Source organism: Thamnophis sirtalis, unplaced genomic scaffold (genome assembly GCF_051295495.1).
Source record: "Thamnophis sirtalis isolate CommonGarterSnake01/CBP01778 unplaced genomic scaffold, rThaSir2_p1.2 scaffold_15, whole genome shotgun sequence".
Classification (NCBI taxonomy): Eukaryota; Metazoa; Chordata; class Lepidosauria; order Squamata; family Natricidae; genus Thamnophis; species Thamnophis sirtalis.
Genome location: NW_028261395.1, coordinates 18,556,512 through 18,574,725, shown reverse-complemented (window position 1 = coordinate 18,574,725; position 18,214 = coordinate 18,556,512). Strand labels below are relative to the sequence as shown.

Here is an 18,214-nt window from a genome sequence, read left to right as displayed (position 1 = left end):
CTGCATTATATTTAATTCCAATATGACATGGTCATTCTCCCCAAGGTTTCTGCAACTTTAACCCCCCTCTATCATTTCTTCTCTATTAGTAAGAATAAAATCCAGTGTAGTTTCCCTCTAGTTCCCTCCTCTACCTTTTGGATACCAAAGTTATTAGCTAGATTGATCTCCCACTTAATGCAAAGTTTATCTCCCATAATAACTGATAAACTAATTAATGCACTATTTCATTTTTTAAAAAGTAAAAATCATCTTGTTACCTTGTTCATGGATTGTTGCATAATACTACATTACTATATATAGAGTATGCACAACCATACTTGCGCATTACACTATCTGAAGGGAAAAGCTCTATGAGCCCTACTGAAAAAGTCCCACTCATTGTCGTGTGTTGCCCAGATAAGCTTCCCACTTCACTCATTGCCAGAAACAGAGGTGGCTTTGATGGCGGTGAAACAAAAGTAAACTAAGAAAAAAGATTTCTTTTGAGGGCAATAAGTAACAGCAGAGAAATCTTTCAGGAGCTTTTGTAATTCCAGGTTTTATTTCAGTGCTTAAATCAAGTCCCCCCCAGCTGGAAAAGAATGAGACAAAGCTCTAGAAAAACAGGAGGTGAGCTATTTTCAGCCATGAGTCTGGAGTGAGACATCCAGGATCTGTTTCGCCAGGAGGTGGAGAGCACAGAGAGTGAGATTGACAAGATACATGTGCAAATAACTCTGGCGTCTTACCAAAAGGGGTATGAAATGCCTAGCAATGGTCTGCTCAGCAGCTGGACATTTGGAAGAGTATCGGGTGTTGGGCTTTTCTGTGCCTGGGAAAAGGATGGGGGTGGGGCAGAGAGAATCAAACCTTGGGAGGGACTAGAGAAGGTAGATGCTACTTGCAGCAATGGACAAGTAGCAATGGACAAGTAGCTCCTCTAAGAGCTGGAGATTTATTTTGCAGTCAAGGTGTTTGTCACACACACAAAAGGGGTACTGAGGTGATGGGAGCCGAAGACAAAGAAGAGGTGCTTGTAACTCTCTCTGGAGGAGGCCCCTGGGGCTTCCGCTTGCAGGGAGGCGCTGAACAGGACAGACCCCTCCAAGTATCCAAGGTAGGACGTTCTGCTGTAGACACAGACACTGGGGAAAGTGATGGGAATCTATTTGCTCCATTCCAAGTCATTTATTTTCAGGACTCTAACAGTCTTCCTTGGACTTTAAATATCTATGCTTGTTGTAATGCAAATTATCCTAAATTTCAAATAAACACATTGTTGCCAAAGTCCGTATGATCTCTGCAGCCAGCATTTTTATTCCCATGCTACTAAATTTTGTTAGGTGAAGAAGTACATTTTAAAATTTAATCTTCAAAGACTGAAAGTAATGTGCTAAATAAGAACCAAAATGTACTGTTCCCCAAATAGATATTTCTAAATTTTATTGTACAATTTATTTAACTTTTCTCCTCCAATAACAGGTCAATTTAATTCCAAATACAGTACAACTTCTTTAAAAAGAAAAGGTAGATGGCAACAAAATCTTAAAGTATTTTACAATTTCTCTTATGCAGAGGTATTACCTCTTCCAAGTAGTGTCTACTGTAATGAGTACATCTTCCAAATCTATAATTCAAGATTTAAAGCATTATTTTTACCCATATACATTTTTCAACTCGAACTCAGCTGTTTAAGTTTCCGGGTTTTTAAATACACAAACCATGTATGGTCATTAGGCTCTGAAAAGTGTTGAAAACAAAAATGGAATAAAAAAAAAAGACAGTGGCAATGTTGCTTGAATAGAGTCCTTTGGTCCTCATCAGAACTCACTGAGTTTGTGCCCTGAAAGTTGTTTAGGAAAATGTTTCCCCTTGAGAACTTTTAAACTAGATCTGTATCTGCCAGAGAATCAAATTAATCTGTATGCATATACTTTATCCACATCATCCTAAAATTAAACCACTCGGAAACCAATGCAATATACAAATCTTGTCTTATAAAAGCAAATTGTTTCCAACAAAACCTATGGTGATGGCATAATATTAGTTATATCAGAGTTGCACTGTACTGTCTAATGTTTTCTGTGAAGTATCAGATGACTTATCAGAAATGAATATCTCGAATGCATTTTATTCCCATATTGCTTTTCTGTCTATGAATCTATAGAAGCTATAGCAGTTCTGTAGATCTATTTAAATTAATAATAAACATGCAAACAATCTACAACTGATACTAAAATCATTACCTGTAAGATTCTTAGGAAACCCACATTAAATTTTGTGGTAACACAAACATGTCTATAATAACTGGCCAGATAATACTTCCACTACTGTTCTCTAATGGCACCTAATTTCAGAACTGAAATGAAGCCGAGTATAACTGTTCTCACCATTTTAGTTATGTGGATGTGATAGTCCTTTTCTTCAGAGAATTAGCAGCTCACTGAAAACTGGCAACCAATTAGAAGGTTCTCTTTTTTTGGCAAAAGGTGAGTGGAGATATTTTGGCCAATTTATAACCACTGCCAATAAATGAGGGCCTCATCACATCTCCCTAGTTTCAAGTCAAAAAACCCAGCACACACATTTTTCTCTCCCCCATGAACAAAATCTGTAAAACAGATGTGAATCATCTCACGTATGTATGTATGCATGCAGGCATGTATGTATGTATGTATGTATGTATGTATGTATGTATGTATGGTATGTATCATCATCATAGTATGTATGACTTAGCTTAATCCCATTTTAGGTGTTCCTTCCTTCCATGGCAAGGCCATGATGATGAGAGAAATTAGAAAGCAGGATGAGTCGGGACTTACAGACTAAACTATTTACAGCTGTTGTCCTATTTCATTTATGAAATTTAAGTTCAAGTTATAATTGCTACTCAATTGTAAACATCTTACTATGCTCTTTTTCCCATCGTATTTTTTTTACTGCAGTAATTTTTAAAAACTTTATTTGCATTAAGAACAGAAATAATGTAACCCTTTTTTGTGCAAATATGGATAGGAAATACACATTGTCCTATTTGCGTGTCAGGATTGAGGGCTGGGTGTTGTGAAGGTGTAGTTCATCTGTAGGAGTTGTGAAGGCAATGTAGTGAAAGTCTCCTTGCAAAAGCCATTTGTTGCAACCATCAACCAATCCAGAATTAACATCAGGAATAGTCAGGCTCTGTGAGGCAGGTCTGCAGGACAAAGGTAAGACTGGAGTCCAGGCAGAAAAGAATCCTCGGCAAAAAGGCCTGCCAGGCAATTAGGGTTGGGGGACAAGAGCATTAAATTGCACACCCTAACAATGGGATGACTGCTCTCAAGCAAGCTGTACTGGAAGCTGCTGCTCTCTCATCTTCTCAACTGCAAAGGCAGATCCAGATGTCCTTTAGTTCCCTTCATGTCTTTCTCTTGGAACTGAGCACTTCAGCACTCAGCGGCCACCTGATGTTGCTGCTGTTGCTATCATCTGCTTAGTTGTTTCTTCTCCTTCTCCCTCGCCTCTGCTCAAGGGACCGATTCTGTCTCAGACTCAATGCTTGCCTGGTTTTTAGAGACAAGGTTTCCACAGAGTATTTCAGCCTCTCTTCCCATCTGAGGAGTCCTCCGTGATACTCAAGAGGTCATGGAAAGGAGAATGTTTCACATTACCTGAGCCTTGGGTTTGGCATACCATGCTGATCCCAACAAGAAAGTTTTGCCCTTTTTTCTGAGCTTTGTATGACATGTGGGATTAATCAAACAGCAGAACAAATTAAACTGAAATATGGTTGGCTAATTTGTGGCTTAGTGTTATGTGAAAATAGCCTGGCTTCATTTGTACTCTAGGTTTGTCTCATGGTATTTTGTCACCTCTTTTTTTTTTAACCAAAATCTTTAAAGTATAAGCAAAAATGCTTCACTCTAACCTTAAACGTTTCCAATATCTTATTATGTCTCTGCAGCCAATCACAAAATACCTTTTTCCGCAGAAATACATTCAGCATTTGCTCATTTTCAAACAGAGGTGAAGTTCAAACCACAGAACTCAGATTTTCTCTTTTAAATCTATATTTTCCTGCTCTAAGAAATGAGAAATACTATGGGAAGAACCTGAATAGGAAGCAAAAGGGTAGATTAAAAACCAACCACAAATCCCTAGTAAAATTACCTTTCTCAAAAACACTATCTTTCACTCAAGGCCCTTTTTCTCTCTCCTACTATTTCATAGCCACAGAAAGACCTACTTGCCTTGCCCTCTTTCCTCTCCTGTTTTGGGTTACCCCAAGGCATTGCTATTTGTAAGAAGTAGTCTCTGAGTGGAGTTCATTCATGGTCCATGGGCCTTCCTGGCACTTGCTCTCTCCTTTCCTCTAGCTGAACTTTCCGTACAATGTGAAACTCTGTTAGACACCTGGATGGCATTTGGCATAATCCACTCTGTCTTGTGTTGCACCATATGATGGATATGCGTTAAGATCATATTTACTTTCTGGTGACAGGGCAAGAATTAAATTTCATGTTATTTACATTTACTTAAACTTTAATATAGATATAATTATTACCAGGGTTAATAATAATAATTTCCCCTTCTATATTTGACTTGAATCTTTCTGAGGGGCATAAATTCTCAGCTTTTCAGCCTTTTCAGCATCTCACAGTTGTCTTATGATTCTGATCATTATTAGGCTAATGTTCAACATGCGAAAACTGCCCTCTCTTATTGCAATATATAGAACATAAGAAAACAGAACATGGCCTTCTTCCCTAGGGCACTTCATCAGGCACCCGAGAAGTGCTAACAGCTCTTTGGACCATCCTTTTGAATCAAGGATGGACTCATCCAAGACTAATACAGGTCTTTCACGCCCCTTGATGCTCTGAGGTTTCCAAAAGGCATGTTGAGCTGATTAATTTTATCCCTGCTTTCAAAAAGAAGGAAGAAAGAAGACCCAGTAACTACAAATTGGTTAATCCGATGCTGATAACATTGTGAACATTTTAAAAAGAAAACATTCCGTAGCCGAAGCCAGCATGGATTTAACAAGAACAACCCCTGCAAGGCAACTTTAACAATTATTTTAAATATTTATTTTAATAATATTTTAAATATTTATTTAAAATAAATATTACAATTAACATTTCTTCAAAAACATTGGTTATTTGTTTTTTGGACAATATATTTAAAGTCCCTGCATAATAAGGGGACTAGCAAATATGATACAGGACTGGATCAAGATTGAGGAGGATTTTAACAAGCTGGGATCAACAAGATGAACTATACATCAGTGGGTTAAAAAAAATCAAAGGAACAAGAGTATAAGACCAAAAGAAAAAGGAACTACACTGGGCAGCCATACTTACAAAAGGATGTGGATGACTTAGACGAATCACAAATGGAACGTGAGCATGTGTGATGCAGCTGAAAAAAATGGCACTTCCAGGCTTCAGGGAAATCTTTGGCCACAGTTGAGCCCAAAATTTCCATTGGTAAACAAGGTAGCTGCTCACTCAATTTTGCCCTATTTTACAACCTTTTTTGCAACAGTTAAATGAATTACTGCAGTTGTTAAGTGAACCATGCAGTCGTTAAGTGGGTCTGGCTTCCTCTATTGACTTTCCTTGTCAGAAGCTGGCTGGAAAGCTTACAAATTTTGATCATATGGGCCCAGAACAATGCAACTGTCATAAATATATACCTGTTGCTAAGCTCCCAAATTCTGATCCCGTGGCCACTGGGATCCTACAACAATTGTAAGTGTAAAAACTGATCATGTCACTTTTTTCAGTGCCATTGGAACAGGGGTGGGATTCACAATTTTTTACTAGCAGTTCTGTGGGTGTGGCAAGGATACTATAAAACCTCAATTCCCTCCTGATCAGCTGGGACTCGAGAGGCAGAGAATAGATGGCGGCGGGGCCAGTCAGAGGTGGTATTTACTGGTTCTCCGAACGACTCAAAATTTCCATTAACGGTTCTCCAGAACTGGTCAGAACCTGCTGAATACCACCCCTGCATTGTAACTTCAAACGGTTACTAAGCAAATGGTTGTAAGCAGTGGGGGAATTCAAATAATTTAACAACTAGTTCACCCAGGGTCAGGTTGGCTGTTGTGGGAGGCATGGCCCACCCCTGTCCTCCAACTCTGCCACACATGAGGTGATCCTCCCACAATAGCAAACCTGACCCTGGGCTAACGGATTGTTAAATTACCTTCCTCTATCAAAGTGGATCCTGGGCGCTGCGCTGCATTGCAATGGAAAAATGGGCAAACAGAGTGGCTGGCATGAGGGAAGGAGGAGGGAAAGCAGCCTTCTCCTTCTCTTACGCTGGTTGCTCCATTGCCCGTTTCTCTATTGCAGCGCAGCATCCAGGATCTACTTTGATAGCGGTGGGTGGGCAATTTAACAACCGATTTGGCTGAACCAGTGCGAACCGCCTCAATTCCACCACTGGTTGTAAGTCAAGTACTTACAATGTATTGGCAGAAGTACATGGTCAAGATCTGTAGAAATCATTGTTCTTCTATATTCATGTTGGTTAGGCTATACCTCAAATACTCTGTCCATTTCTGGACAAACTGGAGCACCTCCAGAGGAGAAAAATTACAAGGCAGTGGTGAAATTCAATTTTTTTACTACCGGTTCTGTGGGTGTGCTTGTTCAGCATGGCAGCATGGCATGTTCAGCATGGCAGCATGGCAAGGTTACTGCAAAATCTCCATTCCATTCACACTCCAGGGGAAGGATACTGCAAGATCCCCATTCCCATCCTCCTCTGGGGCCCGCCAGAGGTGGTATTTTCCAGTTCTCCAAAGTACTCAAGTTCTGGTCAGAACCAGCTGAATGTCAACCCTGTTACAAGGGATCTAGGAATAGATCCCTTATATATGTGTGTGTATGTGTATGTGTATGTGTATGTGTATGTGTGTATATATTAGGACCAAATGGGAGTGTCGCATATATCTACCCTTCAGGAAATCAAAACTGAAAGAAAATGTGCTAACTGTTCAACTATCTCAATCAATGTCATACAGGAAATAGGAGACAGTTTGTCAGTTTTGCCAAGAAACAATGTGTTTGGCCATGCTAAATAATTTTCAGTGATAAGCCTCCCTTTAACAATGGAACATTTGCCTTAGGAGATTGATTTTTCATGACCAAAAACTTATTTAAGCAGATTTTGCATAGCCTGAATTAATTCTGGGCAAGGATTTGGACTGGATGATCTCAGACATTTTTTCTAAATTTACATTCTCTGACTCCAAGTCTTTTTTCACAGACATTGCTGGGAAAAAAAAAATTATACTGTACCAGTGCCTTTGAGTTATTTTGCCTAAGTAAATAATTTTGCATTTATTCTATTTCTGAAACTTAAGCCAGATGATAGATTTTAAAAACTAATTTCTGTTGATGGTATTTTAATTTGGAACCTTACACTGAGCAGGGCATAGATTTCCTGACCCAAATGGCTTGTCCATTAAAAGGGATGAAATGCCATGATATTTGTCAATTATATTACTGTATATTAATGGTTATTCTAATTATCACTATGTGGGTCATTTCTTTTGCTTAAATTTATTTCCAGTGTCTTCCTTCTCTGCTCACCTCATGATGATGTTATCTATTGAGTTATGTCCCAATCAGACACTCACCTGGGTCTCTTGTGGGAGAGCATGGCAGATGATGACCTATTGTAGGTATATAAAAATAAGAGAAAATTATCATGTTTCAGGCAGATACATAAATAAAGCAGACAGAAACATAGAAATAAGACTCAGGTAAGGAATCGGTTAGATTTATATCACAATATTTACTGTATTTTTCAGAGTATAAGACACACCTTTGTCCCTCAAAAAAGAGGGTGAAAATCTGGGTGCATCTTATACATTGAATAAAGCATTTTTGGCCTACCAAAACCCTGCCCCCTTTGCAAAAATGAATGTACATAGCTTTTAGAAGGCTTCCAGAGTGCTCCTGGGGGCTGGGGAGGACAAAAACGAGCAACAATTGAGCCGTTTTTGCTCATTTTTGTTCCTCCCAGCCCCCAGGAGCACTCTAAGAACCACCCAAAGCTCTGTATGACTTTTTTTTTTTTTTTTTTGCAAAAAACGAGGTGTGTAGAGGGTTTGGGAGGCCTGCAGAGTGTAAAAACGTTTTTAAAAAATTTACCTCTTGGAGGAGCCAATGTCGTGACGATACGGATGGGTGGTCTCGATGCTCTGAGACTGCAGCGGAAACTTTTGGGACCTAAACCGTCCCAAAGAGACTGTGAACAGGAAGAATACGTCTTGCTGACCTCAGGGACATCGCAAAGTCCCTGATCAATGCAAGAGAAGTTCTTCAAGCCAGTAACAAAAAATCCAGCCAAGGCTGATGAAGTCGGGGCGGCACCAAAATGGAAGGATACAGAAAGAGAAAGTGTTTCCAGCTGGTGAGGAACTTTTACTATTTTAAAAAGAGACTACCTATAAAAAACTTAAAATTAATTTAAACTGGAGAACAGAAGAATCAAACGGTGGAATTAAATTTGGAATGGTTTTGGACAGAGGTTATCTTACTTTTTAAATGCTATCTTAAAGGATGGAATTTATGCAAGCCTTTTGAAATGGATGGATCAAGTTTTCTTCTTCTATTTTTTCTTTTATTGTTCTCTGTAACCTATGGTCTAAAGTTTTCCTCTTTCATTACTGTGGGTGTTTTTCTAACCCATTTAAAATTGGACTCTTTTTTCTAACTTGAAATACAAAAAAGATAAAAAAGAAATAAGGAAATTTGCAACAATAACACTGCTACTCGGAGGCTGGAAGATTTGTGTATTGGAGTTTGTGTATTGGAAATGGAACACTTTTCTTCTTCACTGATTGTTTTGCCTTGGTACTACAAAGTCTCACTGCTTGGTTATAGAGAGCGATAAGAAGGGAAGCATACAGATGTCCCTTTGAAGAATATCTTTAACCAGAGAAAAGTGAAAACAAAACATTTCTGTGAATCTAATTTCTGTGACTGTTTTGCTATTGGAAAGATACAGGTTGATAGATGGAAGAATATAATTTAAAACTAGAGAAATTTAGTGAAATTTATTGGCAATAGATATAGTTTAAATAAATAATTGATAATGTTACTAATGTGTACAATGTGTAGTGTTATGATGAGTATAATTGGATATGAATATTAAATGGTACCCATGTAAAGAAGATTAGAAATCCCTTTGGATTATATATAAAGGTTAATAAAAAAAAGAACCAAGTTAAATACAGTTAAAGTTTTGATTATTAGGGGGGAAATGTTATGATAAAGGATATAGTCAAATAAAGGAGGGATAAGAATAACAACGCATATGTATGTATGTATGTATGTATGCATGCATGCATGCATATGTATATATATATGTATATATTTGTATAACATAAGGAAACTGGATGTAAATTTTAAACAGTGATTTGGAAAGGAGGATTAGAAAACTTTGTTATTAAATATTATGGATGTTTTGCTAGAACAGGACATTTAGTGAGTGGAGGATTTTAGAAATAGTAATTGAAAGGCAAGCATGTGATGTATTAAATTTTGGTATATTTTATGATGAAGGACGCTTAAACAATTATAGTTAAATGAAAATGGAGATATGATGATGGTGACATGTATAAATATTTGAGTTAAAATGCTTGAGTTAATATAAATTATGTTTGTTGACTGTGGAAGAGATGCACAAAAGTCTTTTTGTAACCAACTGATGCACTTTCTACAGCATGTAAAGAAGGATGTTGTGTTTGTTTTAAATTAAAAATAAAAAAATATTTTAAAAAGTTACCTCTTCAAAATCATGGTGCATCTTATACTCTTATAGTCCAAAAAATACAGTATATCAAAGAGATTGTATCAAAGATTTATATCAAAAATATTCTTTTCTTGACAATCATATCAAGAAATTTTATGTTCTGGGCTCCATTTATTTGGGTGCAGTCAAGCTGTCAATCCCGAGAAACTCCCTTGCCTGGGGATGCACACGCTGTCTGGCTTTGGGGCATTTGGGTTTTAATCAATCCCATTCCTGACATAGCCATAGGGCACTCTTGCCTCGCCTTCCCCATTTCATACTTTTGAGGCCTGGATGCTCTTCTCAGAAAGTTAGGAAGAAAGGAACAAAAAGGCGGAAGGATTTGTAGTTGGGTAAGGCCAGGAGGAGAGCTGCTTGCTCTGCTGCTTGATCTATGATTTCATGTTCTCATTCCACATTTGTTTTAAAATGTTAAAGGCAGGGGAAGGGCAAAGACTGAGAAAGGCCAGGGTGATGGCACTTGTGCTAATAGATGCAGCAAATGGAATGGGATACGGCTATTTTAAGATTGCAGCAGGAGCTGGACCTCAGAGACTGATCAAAGTCCAACAAATTCCTAGCCAGGTCATAGCTCCCAAAACAGATACTTCCCCTTTCTTCTTGTCTCCCTTTCAAACTGATAAGAACAGATATTACACTTTTGCTGTAGAGACACTCAGGACTGTGCCAGATGTGAAGCTAAACTTTTAAGGAGCCAATTGCCTTCCATTTAAACTGTGTGGGTGGCAATTTTTAATAGGGATTACTGTGTAGGGGGTGTAATCTACATTGCTGGTCCTGCAATCCAAATTACAATTACTCCAAGTTGTTATTAATTAAAGAAAGTTGAAAGTCTTAATGGCTCTTGGCATCTTTAATTATTTTTAACTTGATTGATTAATACTTTCCAGTCCTACTGTGTCAATTGTGGTTTCTTTATTATACTTCCTAATCAGAATATACAGTAAAAGGTTTTGAAGGTACTCTGGAAGTCTTCTTGTCCAACCCCCTATTTGAATAGGATGCTCTATACCACTCTGGATAAACAGTTGTCCAATTTCTTCTGAAAAATCTTCAGTGATAGAGTACCCAGAACTTCTGGAGGCAAGCTGTTCCACTGATTAATTCTTCTTTCATGAAATTTCTCCTTAATTCTAGATTAGATCTTGTTAAGTTTCCATCCATTCTGTCTTGTCTTGCCCTCAGGTACCTTGAAGAATGGGTTGCCCCTTCTTCTTTCTGGCAGCCTCTCAAACATTGGAAGAATGCTATCATGTTACCCCAAGTCTTTCTCTTCCTTAGACTAGCATACCAAGTGCCTGCAACCATTCATCATATGTTTCAGCCTCCAGTCCCCTAAATTATCTTTGTTGCTCTTCTCTGCATTCTTTCCAGAGCTTCAGCCTCTTTTCTGCATTGTGGTGACCAGAACTGGATGCCGTATTCCATGTGTGGCCTCACTAGTGCAATATAAAATGTGAACTTGAAATTATTCCTTTGGTGATGCAGTCTAGAGATGCATTGGCTTTTTTGGCACACTGCTGGCTCATACTTGTGGTGCAGGGGTGGGTTGCTGCCGGCATTACTGCCGGTTCGCTGCGGGTGCACTTTGTGCTTTACAACAGTTTAGTGACCATTCAAAGTTACAGTGGCACTGAAAAAAGTGACTTATGATTGTTTTTCACACTTATGACCATTGCAGCATCTCCATGATCACGAGAGGCCGGGCGAAACTAAGCACCCCTTGATGTGAGTGACATCAAGTTGGCCACACCCACTCACTCACATGACCACCCAGCCATGCCTACCCAGCCGGTCATTAGGGCAGGGAACCAGTTGTTAATTTATTTGAAGCCCACTACTGATCTTGAGTCTATCTTCTAAAGTTTTGGTTATTCTCTCCAACTTAGTGTTGTCTGTAAATTTGATGAGTTCAACATTTGTAATTTGTGCTTTTAACCTTCCTTCAGCCAACAGCCTTTCTAAAGGCTTTTGTTAATAGCATAACTTAGAAATTGTGGTCAGTGCTTCTATTGGTGCATAGCATTTTGGAGGTGTAGATTTGGGGATCTCCCAACATTAGCTCAACAATGTCTGGGCTGCAGAAATCCACTAGATAATGGCAAAGCTTTAGAGATTTCCCTATCCTTATGCTGCTCTGTACAGGTAAAGGGACGTTGCCCAAATATTTTGCTAGATTGCCCTGTCTCAAATGGTCAGACCATCAGAGTTCACTCTCTCAGGATGTTCTCTAACGACATGACTCTGATTAGGTACCGTATTTTTCAGAGTATAAGATGCACCAAGATTTTGAAGAGGCAAATTTAAAAAAAAAAGTTTTTGCACTCTGCAGACCTCCCAAAAATGGCCCATTTTTTGCAAAAACAGGCCCGTTTGTGTTCAAAAAAAGGACACGCATAGCCTTTAAGAAACGTATAGAGTGCTTCTGGGGGCTGGGAGGGGGCAAAATTTTTTGCCCTCCCCAGCCCCCAGGAGCACTCTGGAAGCTTCCTAAAGGCTATGGACATTCATTTTTGCAAAGAGGGCAGGGTTTTGGTTGGCCAAAAAATGCTGCATTCAGTGTATAAGACACACCCAGATTTTCACCCTCTTTTTTGAGGGAAAAGGGTGTGGCTTATACTCCAAAAAATATGGTAGGTCTCCCCTAGCAAGAAAGCACCATGCCTTATTCATTCCAGAATTCCAGGTTAGAAATTAGGAAACTGTGAGTTTTAATCCTGCTTTAGACATAAAAGTCAATTGGATGATCTTGGACCAGCTGCTATTTCTTAGCGCAATCCACCACACAGGATTGTTGTGTGCAAAATAGGAAAAAGTTTGATATGTTCACCACCTTAAATTATTTATAAAAATAATTAAAGCAGGATTTTTTTTAAAAATCCAAAAAAAACTGTTGGGGCCCTATGCCATGGCAGATTCTGGGGGATTGATTCAGCAAAACCTAAAACATCAGCCGATTCTGTATAAACCTAAAAACAAAGTGCAAAAATGGTATTATTTAGAAAGTATTTTGCTTTCAGTGCAGCTATTTAAAAAGTGTTGTCAATCTTGTACAGCTTCTTTCAGTTTTCTTATTCTCTGGCTGGTGTTGGCTTTGATGGTGTCTGGGTTTTTTGGTGACCTTGTTTCCTTTTAGCTCTGACCATTCTCAGCAGAACTGCCTTTTCCAATGAGTTTGATTGTGTGACATGGCTGAAATAAATAAGGCGGAATTTTGTGATTTTGCCTTTGGGCAATATGTCTGGTTTTATATGCTCCAGTAGTTCCTTGTTTGTCATCTTTAATGTCCAAGGAATGTGCAGGAACCTTCTCCAACACCACAGCTCTAATGAGTCCATTTTCCTCCTGCCTTTTAAAAAGCACTTCAGGGCAAAAACAGAGACATATCAAATGAGAATGATTCAAAGGTTGTTTATTTGGCTTTGATCATGTCTTTCAGCTCTGGGGGCATCATTGTCTTTGATTGTATGGCATTACTACTTCATAAATCTACTATGCCCCCTCAGCATGGAAATTGGAGTATTTTATGGGTTTATTTTACTTAGGAACAAGAGTATATGTAGGCCCATCTTGTTACCACGACTGACTGCCCATCACATTCTTCAGTGTGAATGCCTCTTCTTGCAAGCAGCAGGAATATCTAACTATCAAGCGTCTCATACCTGTAACCTTTAATTGGGCATCATAGGGCAACAGTTTTTGAACTAGAATACCTCAAGTGGACCAACTTACAGAACGCATCAATGACTCAGTGGATCCATGACTCCAGGGGAATTAAAATTTAGCAAATTTTATAAAACATTTTTAAAATATCACAAAAGAGTTAATGACATAATACAAATGTCATAAATCATACCCTCTGGTCAGGGGAGGGCTTCAAAAATTTTAGCAAGGGGTTCTCTGTTCGGTTGCTGGGTGTGTGTGGCCATGGTAAGCATGGCTTACTTGGCCTCCTGAACCATGGTGGGGGGTGTTTTTGCCCTCACCGGGCTCCAGAGGTTTTATTCGAGCCTCCGGGAGGGCGAAAATGGCCTCCCCAGATTCCAGAGCCTCTGCACAGGCCAGAAACTGTAGGCAGGCCCGTTTTTTGCCCTCCCCAAGCCTCTACGCGCACCCTGAACTTACCTGCACCCAAAACAGGCCTTGTGGGGACTCCGGGTAGGGGATGGGTGGGTGGGGCAAGCCAGGAGTGGGATTTGGGGGTTCTCTGAACTGCACAGAATCTTAGTTAGAGGTTCTCCCGAACCTCTGCAAACCCCCAGCAGCCCACCCCTGTCTTTGGTCAACTTGTTAAACCCCTGGTTTTGACTGTTCAACTTTCAATATAGATACATCTCTGAAAATCTCTGAATTCAAATTCTATTTGAATTGAATCTGTAGATGGGTGAGGGAAAGGAAGAAACACAATTTGCAAGGTCATAATTATTGAAAGTTTGAATGACTACTATAGTGAGAACAGTCCATTAAAAAAAAGACATTTAATAAAACCGGACAATATTTGATTTTAATATTATGCCTGATGGATGACATGTCCTCTTTTGCTGGCAATCTTTGGTAACACTACAAATGCCTTAGCTGTTCAGTGTATTGCATGTGTTGATGGGTGAATTTGAATCTGTGTCCTTGAAAGCTTTCAAGGCTTTTAACCTCCTCATAAAACCCTTTTAGATGTGCTAAATGTGTTATGTATTCTGAAACATGCAAAAGGGCCAGCAACCGCTCTGCTGCGCCCTGATTGGCTAGGACGCATCAGAGGCTGTTGCTAGCCTTCCTTAACAGCTAATCTTCCCTGATTGGCCGAGGTACTGCATCAGCAGTTGCTGTGCAGTACCCGGCCCCTGATTGGTTACTATAATTGTTACAAGTACTATAAATACTGGGCGCATTTTATGAAAGGTTTGAATCACTGTCATCTTACTTCTGTACAATAAAGATCTTCTTTCTGGCTATCCATGGCTCCTGCGTTTCCATCCACCCAATCTTTAAAACTGGCGACGAGGGTGGGATCCGCGATTCCCGCAGGGCCTGGAACAAGAAAAAACAGCCAGTCGCAGCCACGGGAACGCTTTTCTTTGGCTGAACTCCGGGAGGCTACCCGGTCCACTTCGCACAACCCCAGAGGCTACCAGAACTACCTACAGTTAGAAGAGCTCGTGAAGGACCTGCCGGAACCCAAGGCCAGCATGTGCCCAGCTGCAGCAGTATCCAGCCACCGAGAAGCTTCAATCTACGCCAACTCGGAGGACGAGCAACAGACCCCCGGTCTACGCCTACTCCGAGGACGATCCGCAGCCTGCCTGCCAAGCCTCCCGAAGAGCTGCCTCTACCCGCCGCCGAAGTCTTGCTGTTTTCGAAGCCGCGAGCAGCCCGAGAAACCAGGCCACCGCCTGCCTGCCTTCTGCCTCCACTGCCTGCCTCCCTCCACTGCCGGCCTCCCCGCTCAGCTGCTGGAGCCAACTGCCTCTCCACCTGGCCACCACTCCCAGCCTCCCTGCGATGCCTGCCTCCCAACGAGAAGCCCGAGGAGCTCCGGGGCCAGCCGTGTTCTGCCCTGCCAGCTCTTTCCTCCCGCCGGTCCTCCTCGCTGCCCTGCCGGTTCTCATCCGCCTCCAGGGTGCTGCTAGATGTGCTCTGTGCTAGATTCTTTAATGTAGCTACAGACTTAAAAACTAGAATTGGGAAGTTTGCTTATTGTAGTCCTCTGGTCTTGCCTGGGTTGTTCCTGATCTTACGAAAGCATCTGAAGACAGGACAAGAAGCAATGGATGGAAACTAATCAAGGAGAGAAGCAACCTGGAACTAAGGAGAAATTTCCTGACAGTGAGAACAATTAATCAGTGGAACAAATTGCCTCCAGAAGTTGTGAATGGTCCAACACTGGAAGTTTTAAAGAAGAAATTGAACAACCATTCGTCTGAAATGGTATAGGGTTTCCTGCTTGAGCCGGGAGCAGGAAGGAGACTAGATCTCCAAGGTCCCTTCCAACTCTGTTATTCTGTTATTTCGTTACCTATGGCACACAGACGTATGTACTTACCAGTTTCTTAAAGAGGTTAAAACAAAAGGCATCTATGGGCACAACATTTAGCCTTGGATTCTATGTCCTTTGGCTGAGGCGTATTGTTATTGATTATGTGAGTGGCAATAACGCTTAAAGCCTCTGAAAAGGGGGACCTTGCATGGGCAAACACTCTTTTTCTCACAATAGGGTGCAAATTAATTTATTTAAAATAATCAGCACACCCTCTTCTAGCAAAACCTCTAGAACATAAGCTCCATTACTAAAGTAGCAATAGGTGAAACATCTTAAGCCCACAAAAACAGAATATTCAGGACAGACACCTTCCTAATTCACAAGAATATAAAAAAGGGTAAGAGGTTCAACCCAATCAGATCTGCAATATTCTATTATCATTGCCAATCTCAGTAACAGTATTCTTTCCCTTCCTGGGGAGTTGATTTCCTGATCTGTAAGACTGTGTAGGAGGTATCACCCAGCCTTCTCCCAGAAAAATGAAATATCCTAGGAAATATTGAAAAGGCAGAATATTTCTCTGGGTGTGAAAAGGAAGAAACATGTTTTAAAAGACAGAATAGCTCCCTGTAGCTTCCTGCCCATCCCCACTTTGTCAATGGGCCATTAAGAAGGCCAAGCTAGTCCACTTTACATAATAAAGAGTTCTCCCCTTCAGCTCCAGGGGGATGGGATTAAGGCATGATAATATTGGCCCTTTACCCAACTCGCCACATGGCATCTGAGAACTCAACCAAACCTGGATTCAAAACGCAGCCTAGATAGTTGCCCCTGCATGGCCCCATGGGAGTCTGACAACCAATCAGAATACAAGCTCAAGATCAAAGGCCAGAGGGAGATAAAACCAGGGACTTAATTCTCTTCTGCCCTTCACTTTTTCTCCACCAACATTGAAGCATGTGATCACCTTTTCTGTTCAGAACTCAAGCCATGTGGTCCTGTCCACCATTAAAACCATCTTTCCAAGCAGCCTCCATGTCTCCAGTGTCTTTTTCCCCACTTGGAGCCGAACTCAGAAGGACATTTCTTCCAACAACTGACAAACTCTCAACGAGACAACTTGTGTGGGCAAGAGTTATCTTACTGCCAAATGACTTCTGTTTGCATTTCTCTGTTAGCTCTCACTGTCTCTCCTGTGAAACCTTTCTCAAGGCAATGAATGACCAGTAACATTTTTGCCTACTCAGCTTCTATTTGTGAATTTTTTTTATCTGAGTACTTGTTAATGATAACTTTTATATGTTATGTTTTAAAATATTTTAATAGTTAAAATAGCTTACCACCAGCAACAGTATTTAGGACATTGTGTTACTGGCAACACCTAGACATTATACAACTACTTATTTATTTATATTAAAAAGGGGGGTCAGAAATGATCATGAGGGTGGCCGTGAGGCTGTGAGGGAAACTATATTACACATTTAAAAATGGGTAGAGCTTGCACCACACCATCATGGCCACCATATTGATTTTACTTTTATTATACCCAGTAGATATGACTAACTGGACTTCTGCCCAAGACTCACTCACTCCCTGTTGAAAAGTTGAGTAAGTGATGGGGAGCACTTCTGGACTGCTGATCCTTACTTCACTTTCCTTTTTTTTAGATTCGCAAGAGAAGTAAAGCGTGTCGTGGAGGCCTAAGGGAAAATGATGAACTTTTATCTGTTAATGGAAAGCCATGTGCTGGCCTCTCCCATGCCACCACCATGCAGATCATTGATTCTTCCAGTAACACCCTCAACATTGTTGTTACAAGGTAAGAAAACCACTGGTGGGGCTGAGCGAAAGATTGATTACTCCAAACCATTTGGATGAATTCCATATTTTTAACTGCAGTAGCACCATTGAATGCTTTCCATAAAGTTCTAGTGGAACCATACCTGATTTCACAAATATCATCAATTATCTCTCTCCTCCACTCAGGCAAAAGGCATACATGGAAAGATCACAGTACAAAGCAATGCCAGGTTCGGCTCTGATATTTATTGTGTATATTTTATGGAAATGTTCATACCAGAATGAGATCTATGAGACTCTAATGCACAAGCATTTAGACCAGGCTTAGCCAATTCATAGCATTTTGATAGTCTCTTCTAAGCAGGATGTCAGACTTGTTGTATCAGCTTTCTATGCAAATTTCAAAATAACACCCGGAGTGTCTTTTAAAATCTAGTTGCTAGTATTGTACATGCCAGAATATCCGGGATGTAGGGCCCTTTATATTGTGGATATTATGCCTGAACTGCAATTCCATGATATACAGTAGATTCAATGCAATATATTGTCTATATTCACTCTAGATTTCTTACCTTAGAAATGTTGTTAAACTAATACTTTTTTTTAAAAAAAATGGTGTAACTGCATTGGGATATGGACTTC

The 18,214-nt window shown here is 40.1% G+C and overlaps 1 protein-coding gene across 1 annotated transcript in view; it reads left to right on the top strand.

Annotated features, from left to right (window-relative positions):
• Window positions 1-831: 831 nt before the first annotated feature.
• Window positions 832-18,214, top strand: part of SYNPO2L (synaptopodin 2 like) — a 53,893-nt gene continuing 36,510 nt past the window's right edge. Inside the window, exons 1-2 of the mRNA XM_014060238.2 lie at window positions 832-1,099; window positions 17,440-17,591. Coding sequence (XP_013915713.2) covers window positions 989-1,099; window positions 17,440-17,591 — 263 coding nt within the window. The 5' untranslated portion in view covers window positions 832-988. The remainder of the gene's footprint in view (window positions 1,100-17,439; window positions 17,592-18,214) is intronic.